Source organism: Eurosta solidaginis, chromosome 1 (genome assembly GCF_040869045.1).
Source record: "Eurosta solidaginis isolate ZX-2024a chromosome 1, ASM4086904v1, whole genome shotgun sequence".
Taxonomy (NCBI): Eukaryota; Metazoa; Arthropoda; class Insecta; order Diptera; family Tephritidae; genus Eurosta; species Eurosta solidaginis.
Window position 1 is genome coordinate 112,467,495 of NC_090319.1, and position 24,582 is coordinate 112,492,076.

Genomic DNA, 24,582 nt, shown 5'->3' on the forward strand with positions numbered 1-24,582 from the left:
ATAAATAGATACCAAATTCGAAAAAAGGGATGAAACATGGTGATTGGATTTGTTTTTTTACGCACAATATAACTTTCGAAAAAACTTTGTAAAATGGGTGTGACACATACCATATTGAGTAGAAGAAAATGAAAAAGTTCTGCAGGGTGAAATGCAAAGCCCTTGGTATCATGACAGGAATACTGTTCATGGTATTATATATATAAATAAATTAGCGGTACCCGACAGATGATGTTCTGGGTCACCCTGGTCCGATATCTCGAAAACGCCTTCACATATACAACTAAGGTTCACTCCCTTTTAAAACTTTCATTAATACCTTTAATTTGATACCCATATCGTACAAACACCTTTTAGAGTCAATCCTGGTCCACCTTTATGGCGATATCTCGAAAATGCGTCCACCTATAAAACTAAGGCCCACTCCCTTTTAAAATACTCATTAACACCTTTCATTTGATACCCATATCGTACAAACACACACATAGAGTCACTCCTGGTCCACCTTTATGGCGATTTCTCGAAAAGGCGTCCACCTGTAGAACTATAGTCCACTCCCTTTTAAATTACTCTTTATTACCTTCCATTTGATACCAATGTCATACAAACACACCAGTTACCCTAGGTTCATTTTCCTACTTGGTGATCTTCTCTTATTTTGTCTCCAAAGCTCTCAGCTGAGTATGTAATGCTCGGTTACCCCCGAACTAAGCCTTCCTTACTTGTTATTGTTAACTGATGTCTCTGAAGCAAGTTTTCGGGTAGCAACAAAAATGGCCTTAATATACTCCACATATATTTGAACACGATGTTGTAATTTCAAGATAATAAGTATGGAATTAAAAAAAATTTTAGCACAACTTTGCAACTTCAGTTTATCCATGTATTTTCGATCTTTTGGCTATAACTCCTCGAGGCGGTCAATAAAATGAGCTACGCCGATATTTACTCCAAATTGTCTACTACAAAGGAAGGTTATTTCCCCATGTTTTAAAAATCTTTTTTTTTCAAAATTCAACGGTTTGGTAGATTTGGTCATATATGACAGTGCTGCATCAATGTGTGTTTTTGGTTGCCTAGCGGCGTTAATTGAAAAAACTTTTAAACTAGCGAGCAAATTAAATTAAATTCCCATCGGACCTGCTTTTGGGCAGCACAAAAGGCTTCGCAAAAAAGCAGAAATATCGTTTTTATCCACTGTGAAATGTTCGTACGAGTACGAAGAGAAGATGGGATTGTAAGCTTACCAACACTGTTTTTTATTCCAACACTGTTGGCTACTAATTCGTTCCGTCTATTAAAGATCGTAATAATCAAAACATCAATCAGATACGTTAACTTTTATGTAGATCTTATATATTTGCTCTATCATACTAGAGAGAAGAATTATCCCCCGAATTAATTTAATATTGTAACGAATTTGGGAAAACTCCGCTTATTTTACACCTTCTACTAGACTGAGGCGATTTATTAACCTATATCGCTAAAATTTCAACGATTTTTTATGCATTTTTTTCATTTTCAAGGCTCCAAATCATTTTTTATGTATTTTTTTTTTCGTGTCATTGGCAAATGCAAAATTGGTAAATGCATTTTTTTGCAAACAAAAATTTCTTTTATGGAGATTTAGAAATCGATTTTTTTGCAGGCTCAAAGATTATTTTTTTGGGTATGCGTAGTGGAACTTTTTTTCCTGAGCCCAAATCCTAACCAAAAATCCATGGCGCGATATAGGTTAACTTTCGTCCATACAAATTGACCCAGGCTACCTTCTACTAACGTTCGTATCGCTAAATTGTTGAATAAATAACTCTAATATTCAATAATGCAAAATGGTCTTTATTAAAGTTCTTTACAATAACACTGATACTTCACAACCAATAGCTTGCTTAAATCAATCTGATTCTGCTTACTCAACTTTTACTCCTTTTATACTCTGTGCTGTGTCGTTCGCATACTTCTAGGCGTTTCTTCTTCTAGAATTTACTACTTGTTCACCAGCTATAAACTCACAAGCTATAAACTACAGATGCACGTTTATAGCTTCTCGCATAGCCATATACGCGTGTATATGTGAGTGATACTTCCACCGATGACTGTATACTTTTGTGAGTATCTCAGATATATGCATGTTTTTGTGCATATCTCTCCGCTTCTTGTATGTACATAAGTGTAGACATAATGGTTGATTTGTTTATGTCGATACAAGTGACTGCTTAGTATCGGCTTATAGATGATAGTATGCCTTAGTGTTGCTAATATTCATCACACTGCCCTCCACCTAAGTCCGATCGTCCCGATCAGAGCAATTTCCTGATATAAAAGCTGCTAGCATCTCCAAATGAACCACCCTTCTATTTCGGGGTTTCCCAATGGTTTGTATGCGGTAGATGGTATCACTGATCTTCTGCACATCTTTGTACGGGCCTTCACAACTGCACCAAAATTTGGATGTCGCTCGCTTCGTTCCGATATCCCGTATTCCATTAATAAAGCTCTGGATTTTTAACCTTTCGGTATATTCCACGGGTGCGTCCGCATGCGTTAAATGTGCCTGCCTTTCAACATCCAACGCAAACTCTTGCAATGTTTCACCAGGCCTCTGGAAGCTGTTCAGTAACTCCATTTAGTATATCTGTATCCTATGCTCGATTCCGTATCGCTTCTCTAGTGTGCCCATCAATGCTTCACAACTGTTACGTTCGTACTCTCGGATGGTCTGTAAGATTTCTGCTACAGGCCCTTTCAATGTCACGAACAGTGCAGCAACTTCATCTTCAGCATTGCAGTTGTTCACTGTTGCGGTCTTCTCAAACTGAAGCTTAAACACCGTCAAAGGATGGTGTTTTTACCTTTGGATTACTCGCTGAAACTGCTGGGCGATTTAGTTGCAACTGGTCCATACGACCTTTTAAATCGTCGACTTCTGCCCGAAATTGAGCAATTTTTGCATCCTGCGCTTCCAGTTTTGATGATACCCTTGCTTCCTGTTCGGACAGCTGCGAAGATATGCGAGCCTCTTGGCTTTCAACTGCTCGGCCATATATGTCTTCTGTTTTTCTAGCTGTGTTTCCATCTAGGATGTAATCTGTGCCGACATTTCTGAAATACGCGTTTCTTGCGATTCCATCCTGGATGTTATGCGTGTCTCTTGCGATTCCAGTTGGGATGCTATATATGTTTTCTGTTCTTCCAGTTGAGATGACATATATGTCTTCTGTTCTTCCAGTTGAGTTTCCTTCTTGGATGTTACTGTAGACGTTTGTGCAGATATTGCAGCCAATATCATGTTCAAGTATGTGCTCGTAACTGTCTGCGATGTTTCATTTTTCTCTTCAATTTTTGTTGTTGTCTCTTCCCCATCAGGTTGAAGGACATACTCCTCCACATTGATGCCTTCCGACTTCATAAACTGTCGTAGCCGTTCTTGAAGTTGGATCTTATTGCCTGTTGTATTCAATCCACGGTTCTCCAACTCCTTTTTCAGTTGCTGGATCCTTAATTCATTTAACTTCGCCATGTCCTTGTTGTGCTCTGCAACTCTGGAATTTATTCAACAATTCCTCTTCTGAAACCAATTGTAACGAATTTAGGGAAAATCCGCTTATTTTACACCTTCTACTAATGTTCGTATCGCTAAACTGTTGAATAAATAACTCTAATATTCAATAATGCAAAATGGCCTTTATTAAAGTTCTTCACAATAACACTGATACTTCACAACCAATAGCTTGCTTAAATCAAACTGATTCTGCTTACTCAGCTTTTGCTCCTTTTATACTCTCTGCTGTGTCATTCGCATACATCTAGGCGTGTCTTCTTCTAGAATTTACGATGCGCGTTTATAGCTTCTCGCATAGCCATATGCGCGTGTATATGTGAGTGATAATTCCACCGATGATTGCATACTTTTGTGAGTATCTCAGATAAATGCATGTGTTTGTGCATATCTCTCCGCTTCTTATATGTACATATGTGTAGACATAATGATTGATCTATATATATAAAAATGAATGCAATTTTTCGTTGTGATTTTATAACTCAAGAACGGGCTCACCTATCCAAACCAAATTTTTTAGGCTTTGTTCTGACTATTTAGTAGATGGTTTGTATTTTGAAAAATTAGGAATCGGATAACAGGGTCTCGAGATATAGGCCAAAACGTGGACCCGGGTAACACTAGGATATTCTTGTACAATATGGGTATCAAACATATATTTTTCATGCCGCTCCGTGACTAGGGTCTCGAGATATAGACCAAAACGTGGACCCGGATAACTTTAGGATGTGTTTGTACAATATGGGTAGCAAATGGGAGCTGTTGATGATTGCTATAGTATAGATTATTTTATATGCCCCTCCGTGACTATGGTCCTGAGATATAGATGTTGGAGGATGATGCACATTGGGATTCAACACTTCATGATGCATCTATTTCGGCTTATCCTCAACAAATACGAATGCTATTTGCCATTATATTATCAACACGTATGCCATCAAAGCCACTTGAATTATGGAACAAATATAACCATTATATTGCAGAAGATATTTTAATTTGTATGCGTCATCATGCAAGAAATCCTGATTTGTTGATAACTTTGGAAATGTACAACGAAGCTTTGATAATAATTGAAGATATGTGTCTAACGATTGCAAATAAAACATTAGTACAATTGGGTAAGATCGTATCAAATCGTGAGATGCATGATCTGTTTGATCGTGAATTTCAACGTTAGCAGGAATTCAATTCTAATGATTTGCGTTTATTTGTACAATCGAATATAACCAAAATGAATATTCAGCAAAAACATGTATATGACACAATCATGCAAGCCATTTTCAATAATGCAGGTGGATTATATTTCTTGGATGCACCGTGTGGTACATGCAAAACGTTCGTTATATCACTGATTTTAGCGACTATTCGATCGGAACAGAAAATTGCATGGCACTTGCATCTTCGGGAATTGCTGCTACATTATTAGAAGGTGGTCGGACAGCACACTCTGCATTAAAATTGCCTTTGAATGTACAGGTGATTGAAACTCCAACTTGCAATATTTCAAGAAATTCTGCTATGGCAAAAGTTCTGCGATTAACGTCAATTATTTTATGGGATGGGTGTACAATGACGAATAGAAGCATTTAATCGAACAATGCAAGATTTACGTGGCAATTAACAGCTTTTTGGTGGTGCTTTGATATTACTGTCAGGAGATTTTCGACAAACATTGCCTGTCATTCCTCGATCAACTCCTGCTGATGAAATAAATACCTGTTTGAAGTCATCAGTTCTTTGGAGATATGTACAAAAATTGACACTGAACATTAATATGCATATTCACCTACAAAATGATCCAGCTACCCATGAGTTTTCAAAATAATTGTTAGAAATTGGTGATGGCAAAATACAAATAGACAGAACCAACGGATTGATCACAGTACCGAACAATTTTTGTACAATTACGAAATCGATAGATGAATTGATTGAATGTGTTTTTCCAAATATTCTTCAGAATTACAGAAATCATGATTGGTTGAGAGAACGCGCCATTTTAGCACCGAAGAACATTCATATCAATGCCATTAATTTTCAAACTCAAGCAAAACTCCCAGGTGTAGTCACGACATATAAATCAATTGACAGTGCTATAAATCAATATGAGGCAATGAATTATCCAACTGAATTTTTAAATTCATTAGAACTGGCTGGTATGCCACCGCATTGTTTGAATCTGCAAGTGGGTTTTTTGATTATATTATTGCGAAGTACTAATCCACCAAAACTGTGTAATGGCACCAGACTCGCAGTGAAAAATTGATTGCCAAATTTGATTGAAGCTACGATCTTAACTGGTAAATCAAAAGGAGACATTTGTTTAATATCCCTATGATTCCAACTGATATGCCATTTGAATTCAAACGTTTACAATATCCTGTGCGTTTATCATTTGCGATGTCCATCAACAAAGCCCAAGAGCAAACACTTAACGTGTGTGGTGTGAGTTTGGGGGAATCATGTTTTTCACATGGCCAACTTTATGTTGCCTGTTCCAGAGTCGGTACCCCCAGCCGGTTGTTTATTCATGCTCAAAATGGAAAAAAAATATTGTTTATCCAAATGTTTTGGATTAGGTTAAAATAGCTAGCACTAATAAAATATCTTTTTTTTTTGTAATAAATGAGTTTGATTTAATATTTCACTTTATACGTAGCGAAGCACGTTCCGGGCCGCTGGTTTGTTTATGTAGATACAAGTGACTGCTTAGTATCGGCTTAGAGATGATAGTATGCCTTAGTGTTTCTAATATTCGTCACAATATTTTAAATAAGTTTGGAGAATCCATGAGAATAAAACCTTTTTGTTATACGGTTATACTACAATATAAAAAACACCTAGGGATTTCCTTTCTTTAGGCTGCTCAGCGATCTCTTCGCATTTTATCCGTTTTTCTTTTCAATATCATCAGTATATGCAGTAAATGAATGCTACCTTTTTCATTAGCTTTTTCATCCTGCAAATCTGTTTATCTTCTTTCAGTTCTAACGGTCCTGCCGTATCAAATTTGCTAGGAATTCAGTACAAAGTTAAGTAAGGTCTTAATACAGCGCTGACACCATCACCATTAATTGGCTCTTTAACTCCTGGGCGATTTTGGCCATCTCATAGAAAAGCATGATAATCATGCGTTTGGGTTAAACAAATAAGATCAAGCGCTCCTCAGCCTGTTTCTTCTAACTCAATGGGGGTCTTCCCCTTCCTCTGCTACCAAATTCGTGTGGTGATACAATTTTTTTTAGGCCTCAGCGTCTTCATCCATTTGCATTACACATTCCCAGCAAAAGAAAGTCCTGGTTTGTTTTTTCATTACAATATGTTCATAGCTGTGTAAAGCTCATAGATCCAGCCATATACATCACTGGGATGGACCATAAATATTGCTCTTGTGAGTAGAGACTTATAGATATAAGACTTTTTTTCAATTCAATGCTTAGTCGAAAATATATTTGTTGGCAAGAGTGATTCTACTTTGTTTCTTGGCTGACATAGTTTTCGCTGGTTCCTTAACAGTCTTCTACATTTTGCAGCACTGATATAAAGTACATATATAAATATAAACATAGCATAGTACACAACATACAGAACGTTAACAGACAGAACATTCAGTTGCAATTCATTGTTTCCACGCCGCTCATTTAAAACCAAACCGCTAAATTACATTAAGTTTGCTTTAATCATAATTCATAAGTCGCAACACATGTATAAAATAATTATTTACATAGATAAAAAAATGAAAATGTAAATGGTTATTATATATAACTTTGTACATTATTTTTAAAATTAGTTAAACCTCAAAAATTAATCATGCACATATTCATAACATGCAACATTACATACTTAAACTCATTCACCAACGTTTTTGAAAACTTTTTTTTTTTACTTGATACTTTAACATATCTCTTCTCACAATTGTTAATGAACACTCCTCCCCTTCAACGTTTATGTACGAATTCTGAAACTCAAATTGTTATACTTCACATTTGTACTATGTACTTGTCTAAATGTATTCGAACAAAAATCTGAAACCAAATTAAAAACAAAAAACTATCGAAAACCCAAGAATGAGAAAAATCAAATTATGAAATCAAACGTTTGGTTACGTTTGGTTTGGTACGATTATCAATTACAATGGGATGAAGCCGATTATGGTGGTATTGGTGTATTACGTTTGCCCCCCGATAAGGTTTGGAAACCGGATATTGTATTATTCAATAAGTGAGTAAACCATCAGTAAGGATCAGAAAATATGCCATGTATATAACAAACAATTTTTGTTTGATTTCTAAAAATTTGAACAATTTTCAAATCTACTTATATTTAAAACTAATTTATTCGTTTTTTATTAACTCATATTTACAAGTGCGGATGGCAACTACGAAGTACGTTACAAGTCTAATGTATTAATTTATCCTACGGGTGAAGTGCTTTGGGTACCACCAGCGATTTATCAGAGCTCCTGCACAATCGACGTCACCTATTTTCCATTCGATCAACAGACATGTATTATGAAATTTGGTTCATGGACGTTTAATGGCGATCAGGTGTCGTTAGCTCTATACAACAATAAGAATTTTGTTGATCTTTCTGATTATTGGAAATCGGGCACATGGGACATCATTGAGGTACCAGCCTATTTGAATGTCTATGAAGGCGATGGTAATCATCCAACGGAGACAGACATCACATTTTACATAATTATACGTCGCAAAACCTTATTCTACACCGTGAATTTAATTTTGCCTACTGTCCTCATCTCATTCTTATGCGTTTTGGTGTTTTATCTACCTGCTGAGGCTGGCGAAAAGGTAATATCCAACCATTGTTTATATATATGTAGCAAAATTCAGGATGTAAAAATGTTAGTAAATATTTTACACAATGCTATCAATTAAAATCAATCAAGCTAATTAACAACTAAACTGTTTTTGTTTACAATCAAATCAGGTCACATTAGGAATTAGTATTCTACTGTCATTGGTTGTGTTCCTATTGCTCGTATCTAAGATTCTTCCGCCAACTTCGCTAGTACTGCCACTCATTGCCAAATATTTATTATTCACATTCATTATGAATACGGTTTCAATTTTGGTGACAGTAATTATCATTAACTGGAACTTTCGCGGTCCTCGCACTCATCGCATGCCTATGTGGATACGAACTGTATTTCTTCATTATCTTCCCGCCTTTTTGCTGATGAAACGTCCACGTAAAACAAGATTGCGTTGGATGATGGAAATGCCCGGTATGAGTATGCCAGCGCATCCACATCCATCTTATGGATCGCCAGCTGAGTTGCCCAAACATATCAGGTATCAATAAGCTCAGTTACTTATTTTTATTGTTTTGCATGAAATGAATTTTTCATTTATATCTAGCGCAATTGGGGGGAAACAATCAAAAATGGAAGTTATGGAGCTCTCGGACTTGCATCATCCCAATTGCAAAATAAATCGTAAAGTTAACAGTGGTGCTGACCTAGGAATTGGCGAACAATGTCGACGTGAAAGTGAATCATCCGATTCGATTTTACTTTCGCCAGAGGCTAGCAAAGCCACAGAGGCAGTGGAATTCATAGCAGAACATTTACGAAATGAAGATCTGTACATTCAGGTATGTTAGTTGGCTATAAGTTCAGTCAGAAGAATTATATTTTGAAATGTTTGGCTACGTTAAACTGCGTCAGTTACCTTCTTTCTTAAAGCTTATTGTGATACCACTTGTGTCTGATAACTTTCTTTTCAACAGAGGCACGCAACTCTGGTCCACGCTTTTGCTTAATTTATCGAAGCGTGCACAGATTTTTTCAGATACCTGATTTGGACCCCACTCCACAAAAAAATGAGTTAAGTCAAATACCACTACGTCCCCCATAAAATCGGAGTGTATAAGGGACTAAATGCTACCTTCATTGGCGAAAGAACCTCTCAGTGCACAGGGAATTCAAGTATTTGTGCAGCGCAATATTTAGCAGGCGAGGCTCCGATGACCCCAAATTCTTCTCGATAGGAGGTGGTTGGAGGTCATCTCATACAATACTTTGTAATCGGCGCATAATTTATTCAAATAGTCTAAAGCATACGAGTGATCCAAGCCAAATAGTTAAACATCTTTGGTATGGCGTATTAATGTATATACATATACCTCTCTGCGAGAAAAGACCCCTAACTCGAAATTGGTAAAACCGGTAGATATCTTTATTACCTTCTGAGCTATGAGCAGTTAAAGTGCACAGTAATTGTGCACCCGACCTATAATATACGAGTACCTATGCATCTGCTCGCCGTATCAAGTCAACAACTTTTGAGTTAAAAGCCTCATCTCGCAGAGCGTCACATATAATAAAAGAATTATATAGGTACTGTCGTAGTGAGCTTGCCTTAGCACCACCTCCCAACCCCCAATGCGGTTGAGAAAACAAGATCATCCAAGATTTGTTCAAAATATCCCTATTTGTTAATTTACATATTTGTAAAGAAACTAGTGTACCCAGCAGAATTTTTTCTGCCTGGAAAAATGGTTTGCCTACCTTTAAAATGTGATTATATGTTCAACTAGCAGACCCGTCAGAAGTTGTTCTGCCCTAAATTTGGTCTATCTGTAGACATTTTAATAAGATTTCTCCGTCTAACTCTGCCCTCCCCCCTATTCACTTTTTCTTAATCTTTTCATTCAATCATGCCCCGTCTTTTTCGCTTCATCTATCTCTATCTTCGTCTCACTCTATCTCTTTCTCAGTGTCTTTCTCCTTCCCTCTTTTCTCTCCTCTCAAGTTCTTCTCATTCTTCTTCATCCCTTGTTTCCAGTCCCAGAGGGCGGCATGTATTTTTTCCAGTCCCATTCCGAGTCCCAGTCCCACTCCGAGTCTCATTCCCAGTCAAAAATCCTAATCACAGTCCCAGTCCGTCTCTGGTCTACTTCCCAGAAAAAAGGATCGTAAATACTAATATAGGCAAATTTATCAAAATTTCAGGCAAATCGAATAGGACGTATGTAAATAGGTATGTGGGTATTATGTATCCATGTTTTTATTACGGCTTCGCATGCATATTTATCAGTTTTGCCAGGTTAATGCGACTAAAATATCACCATGAAAATTACTTTAGAGCTCTCAGCAACAGCTTTCATTTGATATCCACATTACGCACACATTCTAGGGGTATCCGGGTCCACGTTTTGGCCTATATCTCGAGACCCTAGTCACCCAGGGGTACGAAAAATACCCCGTACCAAAGTACTCATAAACAGCTTCCATTTGATACCCATATTGTACAAACACATTCCAGGATTACACAGGTCCACGTTTTGATCTCAAGACCCTAGCTAGAACGGGATAAAAAGTAACCTATGTCCGTCTCCTGGTTCTATGCTACCTTCCCACCAATTTTCAGCCAAATCGGTTCATCCGTTCTTGGGTTATAAATAGTGTAACTAACACCACTTTCTTTTATACATATATATCACATTAGAAACTTCAAAAATAACAGTATTTCTCCACTATTTAATTGATGTTATTATTAATACGAACCTTCCCCTTCAATCACTCTATCCAATAAAAGAAGACGCATCAAAATCCGTTGCGTAGTTTTAAAGCTTTAACCATTCAAAGGGACATAGGGACAGAAAACCGACTTTGTTTTATGCTATATACACTGAACCAAAAAGGTACGTAATATCAATAAAAAAGTACATTGTCACAATTAAAATTTTATTAAAAATGAGCTAATAAATTATTTAATTGTCACAATACACATCGATGATTGAATTTAATAAAACTATTTATTAAATTTATTTTTTGAATTCTATTACGTATTTATTGGCAGGACGTACAATTTGTTCATTTTAATAAATAAATAAATTAATTTTTCACACAGATTCAATAAAAAGTTCGCTACACCTATTAATATTTTATCGAATTTAATTACTTTTTTTATTAAATTTAATAAATGTTTAATATAAAGTTCGCTACAACTATTAATATGTCATTGAATTTAATTAATTTTTATACTCAGTTGAGCAGAGCTCACAGAGTATATTAAGTTTGATTGGATAACGGTTGGTTGTACATATATAAAGGAATCGAGATAGATATAGACTTCCATATATCAAAATAATCAGGATCGAAAAAAAATTTGATTGAGCCATGTCCGTCCGTCCGTCCGTTAACACGATAACTTGAGTAAATTTTGAGGTATCTTGATCAAATTTGGTATGTAGGTTCCTGAGCACTCATCTCAGATCTCTATTTAAAATGAACGATATCGTACTATAACCACGCCTACTTTTTCGATATCGAAAATTTCGAAAAACCGAAAAAGTGCGATAATTCATTACAAAAGACCGATAAAGCGACAAAACTTGGTAGATGAGTTGAACTTGTGACGCAAAATAGAAAATTAGTAAAATTTTGGACAATGGGCGTGGCACCGCCCACTTTTAAAATAAGGTAATTTAAAACTTTTGCAAGCTGTAATTTGGCAGTCGTTGAAGATATCATGATGAAATTTGGCAGGAACGTTACTCTTATTACTATATGTACGCTTAATAAAAATTAGCAAAATCGGAGAAGGACTACGCCCACTTTTAAAAAAAAATTTTTTTAAAAGTAAAATTTTAACAAAAAATTTAATATCTTTACAGTATATAAGTAAATTATGTCAAGATCCAACTCCAGTAATGATATGGTGCAACGAAATACAAAAATAAAAGAAAATTTAAAAATGGGCGTGGCTCCGCCCTTTTTCATTTAATTTGTCTAGGATACTTTTAACGCCATAAGTCGAACAAAAATTAACCAATCATATTGAAATTTGGTAGGGGCATAGATTTTATGGCGTTAACTGTTTTTTGTGAAAATGGGCGAAATCGGTTGATGCCACGCCCAGTTTTTATACACAGTCGTCCGTCTGTCCTTCCGCATGGCCGTTAACACGATAACTTGAGCAAAAATCGATATATCTTTACTAAACTCAGTTCACGTACTTATCTGAACTCACTTTATCTTGGTATGAAAAATGAACGAAATCCGACTATGACCACGCCCACTTTTTCCATATCGAAAATTACGAAAAATTAAAAAATGCCATAATTCTATACCAAATACGAAAAAAGGGATGAAATATGGTAAGGTAATTGGATTGTTTTATTGACGCGAAATATAACTTTAGAAAAAACTTTATAAAATGGTTGTGACACCTACCATATTAAGTAGAAGAAAATGAAAAAGTTCTGCAGGGCGAAATAAAAAACCCTTAAAATCTTGGCAGGTATTACATATATAAATAAATTAGCGGTATCCAACAGATGATGTTCTGGGTCACCCTGGTCCACATTTTGGTCGATATCTGGAAAACGCCTTCACATACACCACTACCACCACTCCCTTTTAAAACTCACATTAATACCTTTAATTTGATACCCATATCGTACAAACTCATTCTAGAGTCACCCCTGGTCCACCTTTATGGCGATATTTCGAAAAGGCGAACACCTATAGAACGAAGGCCCACTCCCTTTTAAAAATACTCATTAACACCTTTCACTTGATACCCATATCGTACAAACAAAGTCTAGAGTCACCCCTGGTCCACCTTTATTGCGATACCTCGAAAATGCGTCCACCTATAGAACTAAGGCCCACTCCCTCTTAAAATACTCATTAACTCCTTTCGTTTGATACCCATATTGCACAAACGAATTCTAGAGTCACCCCTGGCCCACCTTTATGGCGATATCTCGAAAAGGCGTCCACCTATAAAACTAAGCCCCACGCCCTTTTAAAATAATCATTAACACCTTTCATTTGATACCCATATCATACAAACAAATTCTAAAGTCACCCCTGGTCCACCTTTATGGCGATATCTCGAAAAGGCGAACACCTATAAAACGAAGGCCCACTCCCTTTTAAAAATACCCATTAACACCTTTCATTTGATACCCATATCGTACAAACAAAGTCTAGAGTCACCCCGGTTCCACCTTTATTGCGATACCTCGAAAATGCGTCCACCTATAGAACTAAGGCCCACTCCCTCTTAAAATACTCATTAACTCCTTTCGTTTGATACCCATATTGCACAAACGAATTCTAGAGTCACCCCTGGCCCACCTTTATGGCGATACCTCGAAACGGCGTCCACCTATAGAACTAAGGCCCACTCCCTTTTAAAATACTCATTAACACATTTTGTTTGATGCCCATATTGTGCAAACAAATTCTAGGTTCACCCCTGGTCCACCTTTATGGCGATATCTCGAAACGGCGTCCACCTATGGAACTAAGGATTACTCCCTTTTAAAATGCTCATTAACACCTTTCATTTGATACCCATATCGTACAAACGCATTCTGGAGTCACCCCTGGTCCATCTTTACGGCGATATCTCGAAAAGGCGTCCATCTATAGTACTTAGGTCCACGCCCTTTTAAAATACTCATTAATACCTTTCATTTGATACCCATATCCTACAAACGCATTCTAGAGTCAACCCTGAGCCACCTTTATGGCTATATCCCTAAATGGCGTCCACCTATAGAACTATGGCCCACTCCCTCATAAAATACTCTTTAATGCCTTTCATTTGATACACATGTCATACAAACACATTCCAGGGTTTCCCTCGGTTCATTTTCCTACATGGTTATTTTCCCTTATGTTGTCACCATAGCTCTCAACTGAGTATGTAATGTTCGGTTACACCCGAACTTAACCTTCCTTACTTGTTTTTATTAAATTTAAAACATTTTTAATAAAAAGTTCGCTACACCTATTAATATGTTACTGAATTTAATACATTTTTTCATTAAATTTAATAAATTTTTAATAAAAACTTCGCTACGCCTATTAATATTTTATTGAATTCAGTAAATTTTATTAATATTTTTTGGAGAATATATAAATAAAAAGACTGCATTTTCGACTATGTAATTATTTGTATTTGTATTTATTATTATTACATTATTTGTTAATTTTAATTGCATTACATAAAATGTTTAAAAAATAATAAAAAAATAAATAAATGTGAGGCGCGATAACCTCCGAAGGGATATAAGGCCGAGCTTCTCTTCCAATTTGCGTCGTGCTCCTCTTGATTTTCCCTACAAATTGGCCGGGCGGGACCTAAATGTTTTATGCCGACTCCGAACAGCATCTGCAAGCCAGATGAGTTTCACTGAGAGCTTTTCATGGCATAAATACACTCGTAGCGCTTGCCAAACACTGCTGAGGGGCGACCCCGCTTAGAAAACTTTTCTTCTAAACATAAAATGTTTACTTTCGGAAAATTTGACTTTACAGGCATTTGCAAAATGTTTCGCATGATTTTGGGTATTCCAAATTAAAAACATGAAATATTTTAAAACACATGTCAGTAGCTCTTACTACACTTTTAAAAGGAAATTTTATCCCGTCGAAATAGACAAATATCTCATTCACATTCTTTATATCCTTGCCGATAATGATAAGGAAGGGCTGAATATGGTTTTTTCTTCAGTTACAACTCTGATGGACTCTGCAAGAGCCTCGATTGATGGACGTATCATAACAAACGCATTTTGCGAATCTTTTATTGTAAATCGCGTTACTTGTTTTTTTGCCGTCTACTCCTTTTCTAATAATTTTTTACCACGGCACAAGGCAACCGTGCAGCGCCCAGAGTAGGCAGGCCTCTTGGCTAGCTGAAAATAAAAAAAATAAGATGCAGATTTTTTTGTTTTTTCATATTTTTTACTTTTATTCAAATTTTCGATGTCGTTCAGCATATCTTTGATAGTCTTGTTATTTAAATGGCCCTCTGACATCAATACGGCATACACCTATTGTTGGTCCCAAGTATTTAAAATCGAAGACGCTGCCGGAAAAAGGACTGTAAAGTCTATCTCAATCTATAATATAAATTTAAATAAATTATTAGAAAAATATTCATAAAAGGAAATAATATAATAAAAACACTTACCAGTCTATATCCGGATGGCAATTTGTATTGTACTTGTTGTGCAAATTGTTCAAACACATTTAAAAGTGATTCCATAATATATTTGTTGACATTGTTTTGAATCAAAAGAACATCATTTCTTGGCATGCTATTTTGGTTATAAAGGGAAAGATTTAAATTTAATGCAGACTGTAAGAAAACTGACGTCAAATCTAAAGTTTCTGCTTCAGTAGCATTTTCTAGTTCCTTAGCGGAATGAATTGCAAAATTTGTAATTGGATTTCCTTTTTCTTTTTTTCATTTGCACTAAATGGAAAACAGGGCACCTCTTTACTTTGATTTAAAGTTTCATTATTCAATATTGAATAATGTTCTTTTAACAGATGCCTTTTAAATGTTGAAAAATTATCAAAATATTGCCCACATGATGGCTGAACACAACGAATTTCGTTAAAATGCTTTAAGCCACGAAAAGTCTAAAAATGCAAAACAGAAGAGCACATGAACTAATTTTTTTGCACATTTGAAACAAATCATTTTATCAACAATGTACTAGGAAACAAACGCTTCTTTATTGTTATTTGTTTTATATATTATTACAATTAAAATTATGGCTTCAATTTTAATTTAACTTTAAACTTTTTTATTTAATTTGTCACTTTGATTTCAGTTTTTTTGATTCCTGCTGCTTCGTTTGCTTTTCACTCAAGGATTATTCTCATTGTTCGTCATTACCGCGTGTTAATTTGATTTAATAAGGAAATTAATAACATTTAATAAACTATTTATTGTCACAATTAAACTATTTATATTCACAATTAAAGATTTATTGGAACACTTACTTATACTTAAGCTATTTATGATAACAATAAATATATTAATTGTATTCAATAAATATTTAATTCTGACAATAAATGGTTTATTAGGACGTATCTCAAGCGACAGACAGAGAATACGCCACAGAAATTTTTAATAAACTTTTTTAATAATCGTTTATTAAAAATAATAAATGCATTTATAGATATTTAATAAATACTTAATACAGACAATAAAATGTTAATTGTGACTATGTACAATCAATCAATAAATCATCTATATATTAATACGCTAACAAAATGTCCATACAAACAACTGACAGGCGGTTTCGCATAGTTAGCATACGTAAAATCATATAAAAGTGATATGAATCGATTCGTATGGATCAACCGCAGTGCATAGGCCTATTTTTGTTAACAAATATTACTCTATTTGTTTATAATTAATAGAACAAGTTTTTTGTAAATCCAACAATCTCTCCAAATATCGATATTTCCTTTCTTGCACAAAAGCGCCCCATCTTTGGACCAATTATGTAAGTGCTCTAAGACACAAACCTACATAAGCGTCCGCGCTACACGGTGAAAGATTAACACATGGTTTCCCATTGTTGCCTCTTACCTATAATAGCCTCTACCAAAATCCTATAAAATTGTTCCAAAATAATTTGTAGCGTACCAAAAAATCTTAAATATAGTTAATTTTCGACCGGCCCATTTTTTGTGGCAAATTTCACCTACACGTAAATACATAAGTCTTTATTTAACAGATTCTTTGTTTTTTATTTTAGTTGTTTTCAAAAAAACATGAAATCACAAATAATGAGTTAACTTTTGTTGAAACTAACTAATTTATTTATAACAGTTAATGGCAAACTTGCCCGAAAGTGTTTTTGGATTTGCAGATGTAATCCTCATTTTAGATAAAGAACATCCTATACTGAACAAAAAAAAAACAGTTACAAAAATATTACATTAAATTCTTTATATTGCCTTTTACGCTAATTTATTTTATTTCTTATTTTATTTTAATATATATTCTCTTATTTCAAATTGGTTTATTATTATTTAAATGCAACTTGACTGAATCGGAAAGTTTCATGTTGTATATTAAACGAAACAAAAAAACGTCCCAAAAAAGTTTTTGATTTTAGGTCAAAGCGGCAACCGGCATCATAGCGACCGTATTGCATAGGCAGTATATTACCCACTATATATATATTAATATGCTAACAAAATTTCCATACAATCAATTGACAGGCAGTTTCGCATACTTAGCATACGTAGAATCATATAAAAGTTATATGAATCGATTCGTATGGATCAGCCGCAATGCATAGGCCTATTTTTGTTAACCAATATTACTCTATTTGTTTATAATTAATAGAAAAAGTTATTTGTAAATTCGAACAATTCATACAAATATCGAAATACATTTTCGTGCACAAGCGCCATCTTTGGGAACAATTATCTAAGAGTTCTAATGCGAACTTCAAAGACCTAAACCTTTATGTGTCTCCGCTAAATTCGAAAGCACAAATGTTTCATCTACATTCAAATATGGTTTCCCATTGTTGCCACTTACCTATAATAGCCTCTACCAAAATCCTAAAAAATTGTTCCAAAATAATTTGTAGCATACCAAAAAATCTTAAATAGAATTAATTTTTGACCGGCCCATTTTTTGTGACAAATTTCACTTACACGTAAATACATAAGCCTTCATTTAACAGATTCATTGTTTTTTATTTTAGTTGTTTTCAAAAAGATATGAAATCATAAATAATGAGTTAACTTTTGTTGAAACTAACTAATTTATTTATACCAACTAATGGCAAATTCGCCCGAAAATGTTTTTGCATTTGCAGATTTAATCCTCATTTTAGATAAAGAACGTCTTATACTGAACAAAAAAAAAAAAAGTTACAAAAATATAACATTAAATTTTTTATATGCCTTTTATGCTAATGTATTTTATTTCTTATTTTATTTTATTATATATTCTCTTACTTCAAATTGGTTTATTATTATTTAAATGCAACTTGACAAGGTATGCTCTACTCGAATTTTTTTTTTTGTGTCACACTTACATATTAGATATGTATTTATACAAAATTAAACGGGTGGCTTGAAATAGGTTAAATTCCTTTAGCAAATTTCTTCGTTTTTAACTAAATTGACACTATTGAAGTAAATGGGCGATATATGTATATGGGTGATATAAGCCTACTGGGGAACCGAGCTCCCAAAACTAACTTCGGCAGCGCGGCAACGGGGACCTGCCGGGTGGTGTGGAAAACGCTATTTTTCAATTCAATTTCAAGTAATTTCTCCATAATTCTATGTCAATTTCATTTGATTTTGCATAATTTTTATATTTTTGTGTAAGGAACTCCATACCAAAACGTTATAATTACATGTGAAAAGTTTGTAGAAAATTTAAGAAAATACAATCAAAAAGTACAAAGTCTTAGATCAAATTCAAAATTTTAAAGGAAAAGTTAAGTAAGTTAGACCAGTTTTCTGTATTTCCAACACTTGATGCATAAACTGAGTTGAAAAAAATACACATTGGTCGAATTTCGACCACAGGCGATACTAGTTTTTATTAATATAGCGTACGATTTTTGGTTCAGTGTAGTGATAGTGATGATACATTTTGACGCAAGATAGGGCCTTTATGAAAAAAATCTTATATAGAGCTTTCTTCAGCCGATTTCTGAGATAGATAGGGCATTTGCAAAAAAATTCTGAGATAGGGCGTTTTTAAACTGGTTGCCGGTATAGGGTGATATTCGACACAGCAGTCGATTTATGATATTACATTGACTCGAAATTTTAAATATATTTTCAAGGAATTTTCAGTTATGTACATATGTACATATGGATATGTAAATACAAAATTTCCTGCAATTTTTTTGCTTTGCCGACCATAGGCGGCTTCTTATGAGTAGCGCCCTTTGCAGGAAAAGCCACTTGATCTCGCCCGTCCACTGATCCGTACCATGCGAAAAGATTGGTACCGGTGCGTATACGTAAATTTTTTTATTATTATATGTAAATGAGTTACATACATGCATATATATGTACATACACAACACGCAAGTGGAGCTAATATTCGCGTGTTAAAAGCGAAAGTTATGGTTTTACCGTCTATATACATATTATGTGAAGGACAATTTATTCTAGATAACGAGAGCAGTATTCGGATTTATACAACTGAAGTGATTGATGTAGCCCATCTTAAATGGGGTTACACTGAAATGACAGCCCGTGGTCGGAAAAATTCCGAGTTGCTCTTGGTACATAGAACAGGCTGCCTTCATCACTACTGAAAAACGCACTTTCATCGACTTAAAAAAGGAAAGTGAGAAGATTACAAAACTTTTACGTTGATGCAGGCCCCAAACCGCTCAGCTCCATGATCGGGCGCCATGGAGTTCGGCTAAGCCCTCATACCAACGACACGAAATGGAAGGGTGGGAATAAGAAGAAAAATGATGAGTATTGGAAACGAGGATGGTATAGAGAGAGAAGAGGGTTAGACTCACTTTGAATGCTTAAACCTTTAAAACTACGCAACGGATTTTTATGCGGTTTTTTTTTGATAGAGTGATTGAAGAGGAAGGTTTATATGTATAATAACATCCATTAAACAGTGTTAGTTACACTATTTATAACCCAAGAACGGATGAACCGATTTGGAAGAAAATTGGTGGAAAGGTAGCATGGAACCAGGAGACGGATATAGGATACTTTTTATCACGTTTTAGGTAGGGTCTTGAGATCAAAACGTGGACCTGGGTAATCCTGGGATGTGTTTGTACAATATGGGTATCAAATGGAAGCTGTTTATTAGTACACTGATACGGTGTATTTTTCGTACCCCCGGGTTACTAGGATGTCGAGATATAGGCGAAAACGTGGACCCGGGTACCCCTAGAATGTGTTTATATAATATAGATAACAAATGAAAGCTGTTGATGAGTGCTTTAGTACTGGGTCGTTTTCATACCGCTGGTGACTAGTGTCTCGAGATATAGGCCAAAACGTGGACCCGGATCCCTAGAATGTGTGTGTAATATGGATATCAAATAAAATCTGTTGCTGAGAGCTTTAAAGTAATTTTCATTGTGATATTCGATTTAGTTGCATCAACCTGGCAAAACTGATAAATATGCATTCGAAGCCGAAATAAAGACATGAAGTAGTAATACCCACATACCTATTTATATATGTCCTATTCTATTTGCCTCAAATTTGGTATATAAATTTGCCTATATCAGTTTTTACGATCCTTTTTTCCGGGAAGTAGACCAGATACGGACTGGGACTGGGATTAGGACTAGGACTGGGATTGAGACTTGGAGTGGGACTGGGACTGGAACAAAATACATACCACCCTCTGGAACTGGCAATAAGGGATGAAGAAGATTGAGAAGAACTTGAGAGAAGAAAAGAGAGGAAAGGAGAATGAGGCTGAGTAACACATAGAGTGAGACGAAGATAGAGATAAATGAAGCGAAAAAGATGGAGGTAGGAGTGAATGAAAGGATTAAGAAAAAGTGAATAGAGGGAGGAGGGCAGAGTTAGACGGAAAAAGCTTATTAAAATGTATGCAGAGAGACCAAATTTAGTGCAGAACAACGTCTGACGGGTCTGCTAGTTATTATATATAAAATATTTAAAATTTTACCTGATTAACATTTAAAACTCGTTTATCCCAACAGACTCGGGAAGACTGGAAATATGTTGCCATGGTGATTGATCGTCTTCAGTTATACATATTTTTCATCGTAACTACTGCCGGCACAGTTGGTATATTAATGGACGCACCCCATATCTTTGAATATGTAGATCAAGATCGTATCATCGAAATTTATCGTGGAAAGTAGATGCTATTCGGGACATCGATAGAAGGAATGGAAATATCGACGTTAATGTGTTGTTAATAAATCATAACTTCAACTATAATAGTTGCGCAGCGAAGCATAAGTTAACAGCAATAATATCTATTTGGATCACAGAAGAAAAATGTGAAGACGTTTCTATAGTATGTATTTTTGCTAAGGAAACGCCAAATCCTGTCTTAAATTAGTATGTTGTATGAGCTTTTCCATAGTGAATCTCACACCAGTAGTGGAATTGATTAACTGTTTTAACGATTTTCGTGATCGATATACTGGCGAATCGATGACTATAACAATTTTGGTATTCAGTCACCACTTCTTTTTATCGATATAATATATTCGTTAAGTTTTATTAGCTACTGCCGCCAAATGATAGAAGATAATTTTAATGTCAACGGCATTAGCTGGCATTTTATTATCTTCCATTTAAAATAATAATAAAGGTCGACTCGTTAGCCATATTAAAGCTGAGTTAGTAAATAGCACAATCGTCATCTAAGCGAAAGATCGGTAGTTAAAATTTGAATAAATAGCATCGCTAAAAGTAACTGCATTTCATCACTGGCTCGTCATGTAATTCGTGACCTCGCGACTTTATTAAAATGTTAAGGTTTGGCTGTGAAATTGTGTATCGCAATTTGTTTTCTAAAACAAATTAGCAGCGGCCGGGTGTGGAAAATGTTGAACCACCAATCACAAGGTAATAAAATCCAGCCTGAGAGAACAAAACTACATAAAAAAAATAGTAAGCTGTTTCCAAAAAATAACCTGCTATCGATGATTAATAAAGTCTGCCAGCCTTATAATTGGTTACTCGTTACCCCCTAGTTAACAAAAAAAATATGCACGTAAGCAAATACTGTAGTTAATTCATTAGCTTTTTTAACGAAACTCGCCATTGTTTTGTGAATCGATAACCGTCACCATTTTGGTATTCAATAGCTGCTTTGTTTTATAGATATTCCTTATGATGAGCTAAATATTGCCGCTAAACAATGTCATAACATTTTAAGGCTTCTAAGGTCATATCTTTGAAGCCACTGAAAAAAATTCCATTTTAACTAAACAAACTGGTCATCCCGTTACCGATGTTCAAATTAAGCATAGCACAGTCGATACCGCAATCGTTAATTCAAATTCCGACAACGAATCGCTAAAGCTGGATTTACATAAGGGGTTTTTTTTTATTACGCGAGCTCGAAAAAAACGCTCCAACTAGCTAAACAATTTTATTATGTTGCTTCACAGCACTGGTGTCAGGTGTCAAAATAAATGTTGTGTTTGTGAAAATTTTAAAAGAAAAACGAAGAAAATGAGTAATCCTGTCGATTCATTGGTAAATATTTGTATTTAATTGTAAATATTAAATAAAGAGTGTTTATTTATTGTCTAATTTGTTTCCCTGCCCGTTGGCCAGCAAAATGATGTATGCGAAGTGGTGAACGAAATATTGGAGGCCGTATATGCTAGCTCCAGTTCATCCTCTGAAGATTCGGAAAGCGAAAATGAACAGCATGAGAGGTGTAACAACTTCGAAGGCACGCTTGATGCGATGAGCGGGATGGACTTCAAAGCGCACATGAGACTCAAGCGTGAAACAGTGGTGTATCTTACCAGTAATAACAAAAGCTTTTTTAATTAGTAAATACATTTATAAACTAAAAAATATTTGATTTCTCTAGCGAGGTATTCCACATCTTCTTTTGTTGCTGACCAGTCTGGTGTTGGAAGATCACGTATCACACCCAAGAAATCCATTTACATGTATATGTATATTAGCAACAGCGTGACATTTCGCCAACTAGGGAATTTGTTTGGTGTAGCCACATCAAGCGCATGGTCCATTGTCAAACGCGTTTCTCGCTATTTTGTATCTATTAGTGATGAATATATCAAGTGGCCAGAAAGCATTCAGCTACAAAAAACGACTGAAAAAGTTTTACCAAAAACAACGTATCCCTGGTGTTATTGGAGCTATAGACTGTACGCACATTGGTATTAAAGGCCCGAAGGATCAAAAAGAAATGTACTTCAATCGTAAAAAAAACCTATAGTATAGTGCTGCAAGCTGTAGTGGATGCCGATAAAAAGTTTATTGATGTAACCTGTGGCGAGCCTGGGTCACTTCATGACTACAGAGTTTTGAGAAGATCCAAACGCTTTAACGATGCCGACAGACTACACGAACAAATATTTGCAGGTTCATATTTTATAATTGGGGACTCGGCTTATCCGACGACGAATTGGTTGGTGTCTCCATATAAAGACTACGGAAATTTGACTCAAAGTCAGCGAAAATTTAACGAAATCCATTCTTCAACGCGAATGGTTGTTGAAAATACGTTTGGACTTTTTAAAGGACGTTTCCGAAGACTTATGAAGTTTACGGAACAAACAGATTTGCAGACGATTACCAACATCGTTGTCAGTGCGTGTGTTTTGCATAATATTTGCATCACCCATGACGATTTGTGTGACGCTGAAGAAAATGAAATGGACAATGCAGTTTCCTTTGAGATTGAAGAGGAAATAGAGGAGTCGAATTCCAATTCCAACTTAGATAGAAGGGAAAATCTTTTTAATTATTTAAGGCAACACAATTTAATTTAAAATAACCTTTTGACTTGGAAGAATAAATTATTATAAAAATCTGAAGATAACACGTTCATTTTCCTTCGACCAATGCTTGTAAGTATAATGGGATGCCAGAAAATGTCCCTCATTACCAAGGTGCTTTATGCGATCCGATGAGGGACTCGTAAAACTAACGGCAAACGCAGATGGCGTTGGAATTGTCATAAGTGGAAAGTGCCTTCAACGATTAGCTCTTTGATGGATCGGGCGCTTCGGGATATTCATACCTGGGTATCTAATTTATGGTTGAAAGCTAACGAGAAGAAGAGGGATATGGTCTTGTTTACAAAGAGGTACAAGATCCCAAATTGGACCAGGCCTAAGTTAGGAGGGGTGACCCTACAATAGAAGCCTTGCACAAAATATCTAGTAATCATCCTAGACAGTAAGCTGTCGTGGAAGCTCAACGTGGAGGAGAGCGTGAGAAGGCCTCAACGGCTTTTTATGCATGTAAAAGAATGGTGGGGTGTAGGTGGGGCTTATCGCTCTCTCTTTCTCATAGCATTTACATTTCAACCAGGCTCGGTGCATCGGGGTAGCGTGAGCGCCGACTATACGGCCATAGTAGTATAGCGTCGTCAACCACAAGACGAACAGACTACCTGATTCCCTATCTGCGCTTCAAGGGAGATCTTAAGGCCACAATAGAGGTGGACGTTTGGCGCAAGGGTGCTCAAATGGCGGTTCCAAAGTAGTGGAAGGAGAAGGGTCTGTGGCACACTGTGCTG

The 24,582-nt window shown here is 35.6% G+C and overlaps 1 protein-coding gene and 1 pseudogene across 2 annotated transcripts in view; both read left to right on the plus strand.

Annotated features, from left to right (window-relative positions):
* nAChRbeta1 (nicotinic acetylcholine receptor beta1) overlaps positions 1-22,606 on the plus strand; it is a 48,007-nt gene extending 25,401 nt beyond the window's left edge. For both annotated transcript variants that reach the window (XM_067759699.1, XM_067759698.1), the window contains 5 exons: positions 7,623-7,777; positions 7,923-8,367; positions 8,507-8,871; positions 8,938-9,172; positions 21,041-22,606. In XM_067759699.1, coding sequence (XP_067615800.1) covers positions 7,623-7,777; positions 7,923-8,367; positions 8,507-8,871; positions 8,938-9,172; positions 21,041-21,205 — 1,365 coding nt within the window. In that variant the 3' untranslated portion in view covers positions 21,206-22,606. The remainder of the gene's footprint in view (positions 1-7,622; positions 7,778-7,922; positions 8,368-8,506; positions 8,872-8,937; positions 9,173-21,040) is intronic.
* A 105-nt stretch (positions 22,607-22,711) lies between these two features.
* On the plus strand, positions 22,712-23,880 carry LOC137236732 (putative nuclease HARBI1; annotated as a pseudogene).
* The last annotated feature ends 702 nt before the right edge of the window (positions 23,881-24,582 follow it).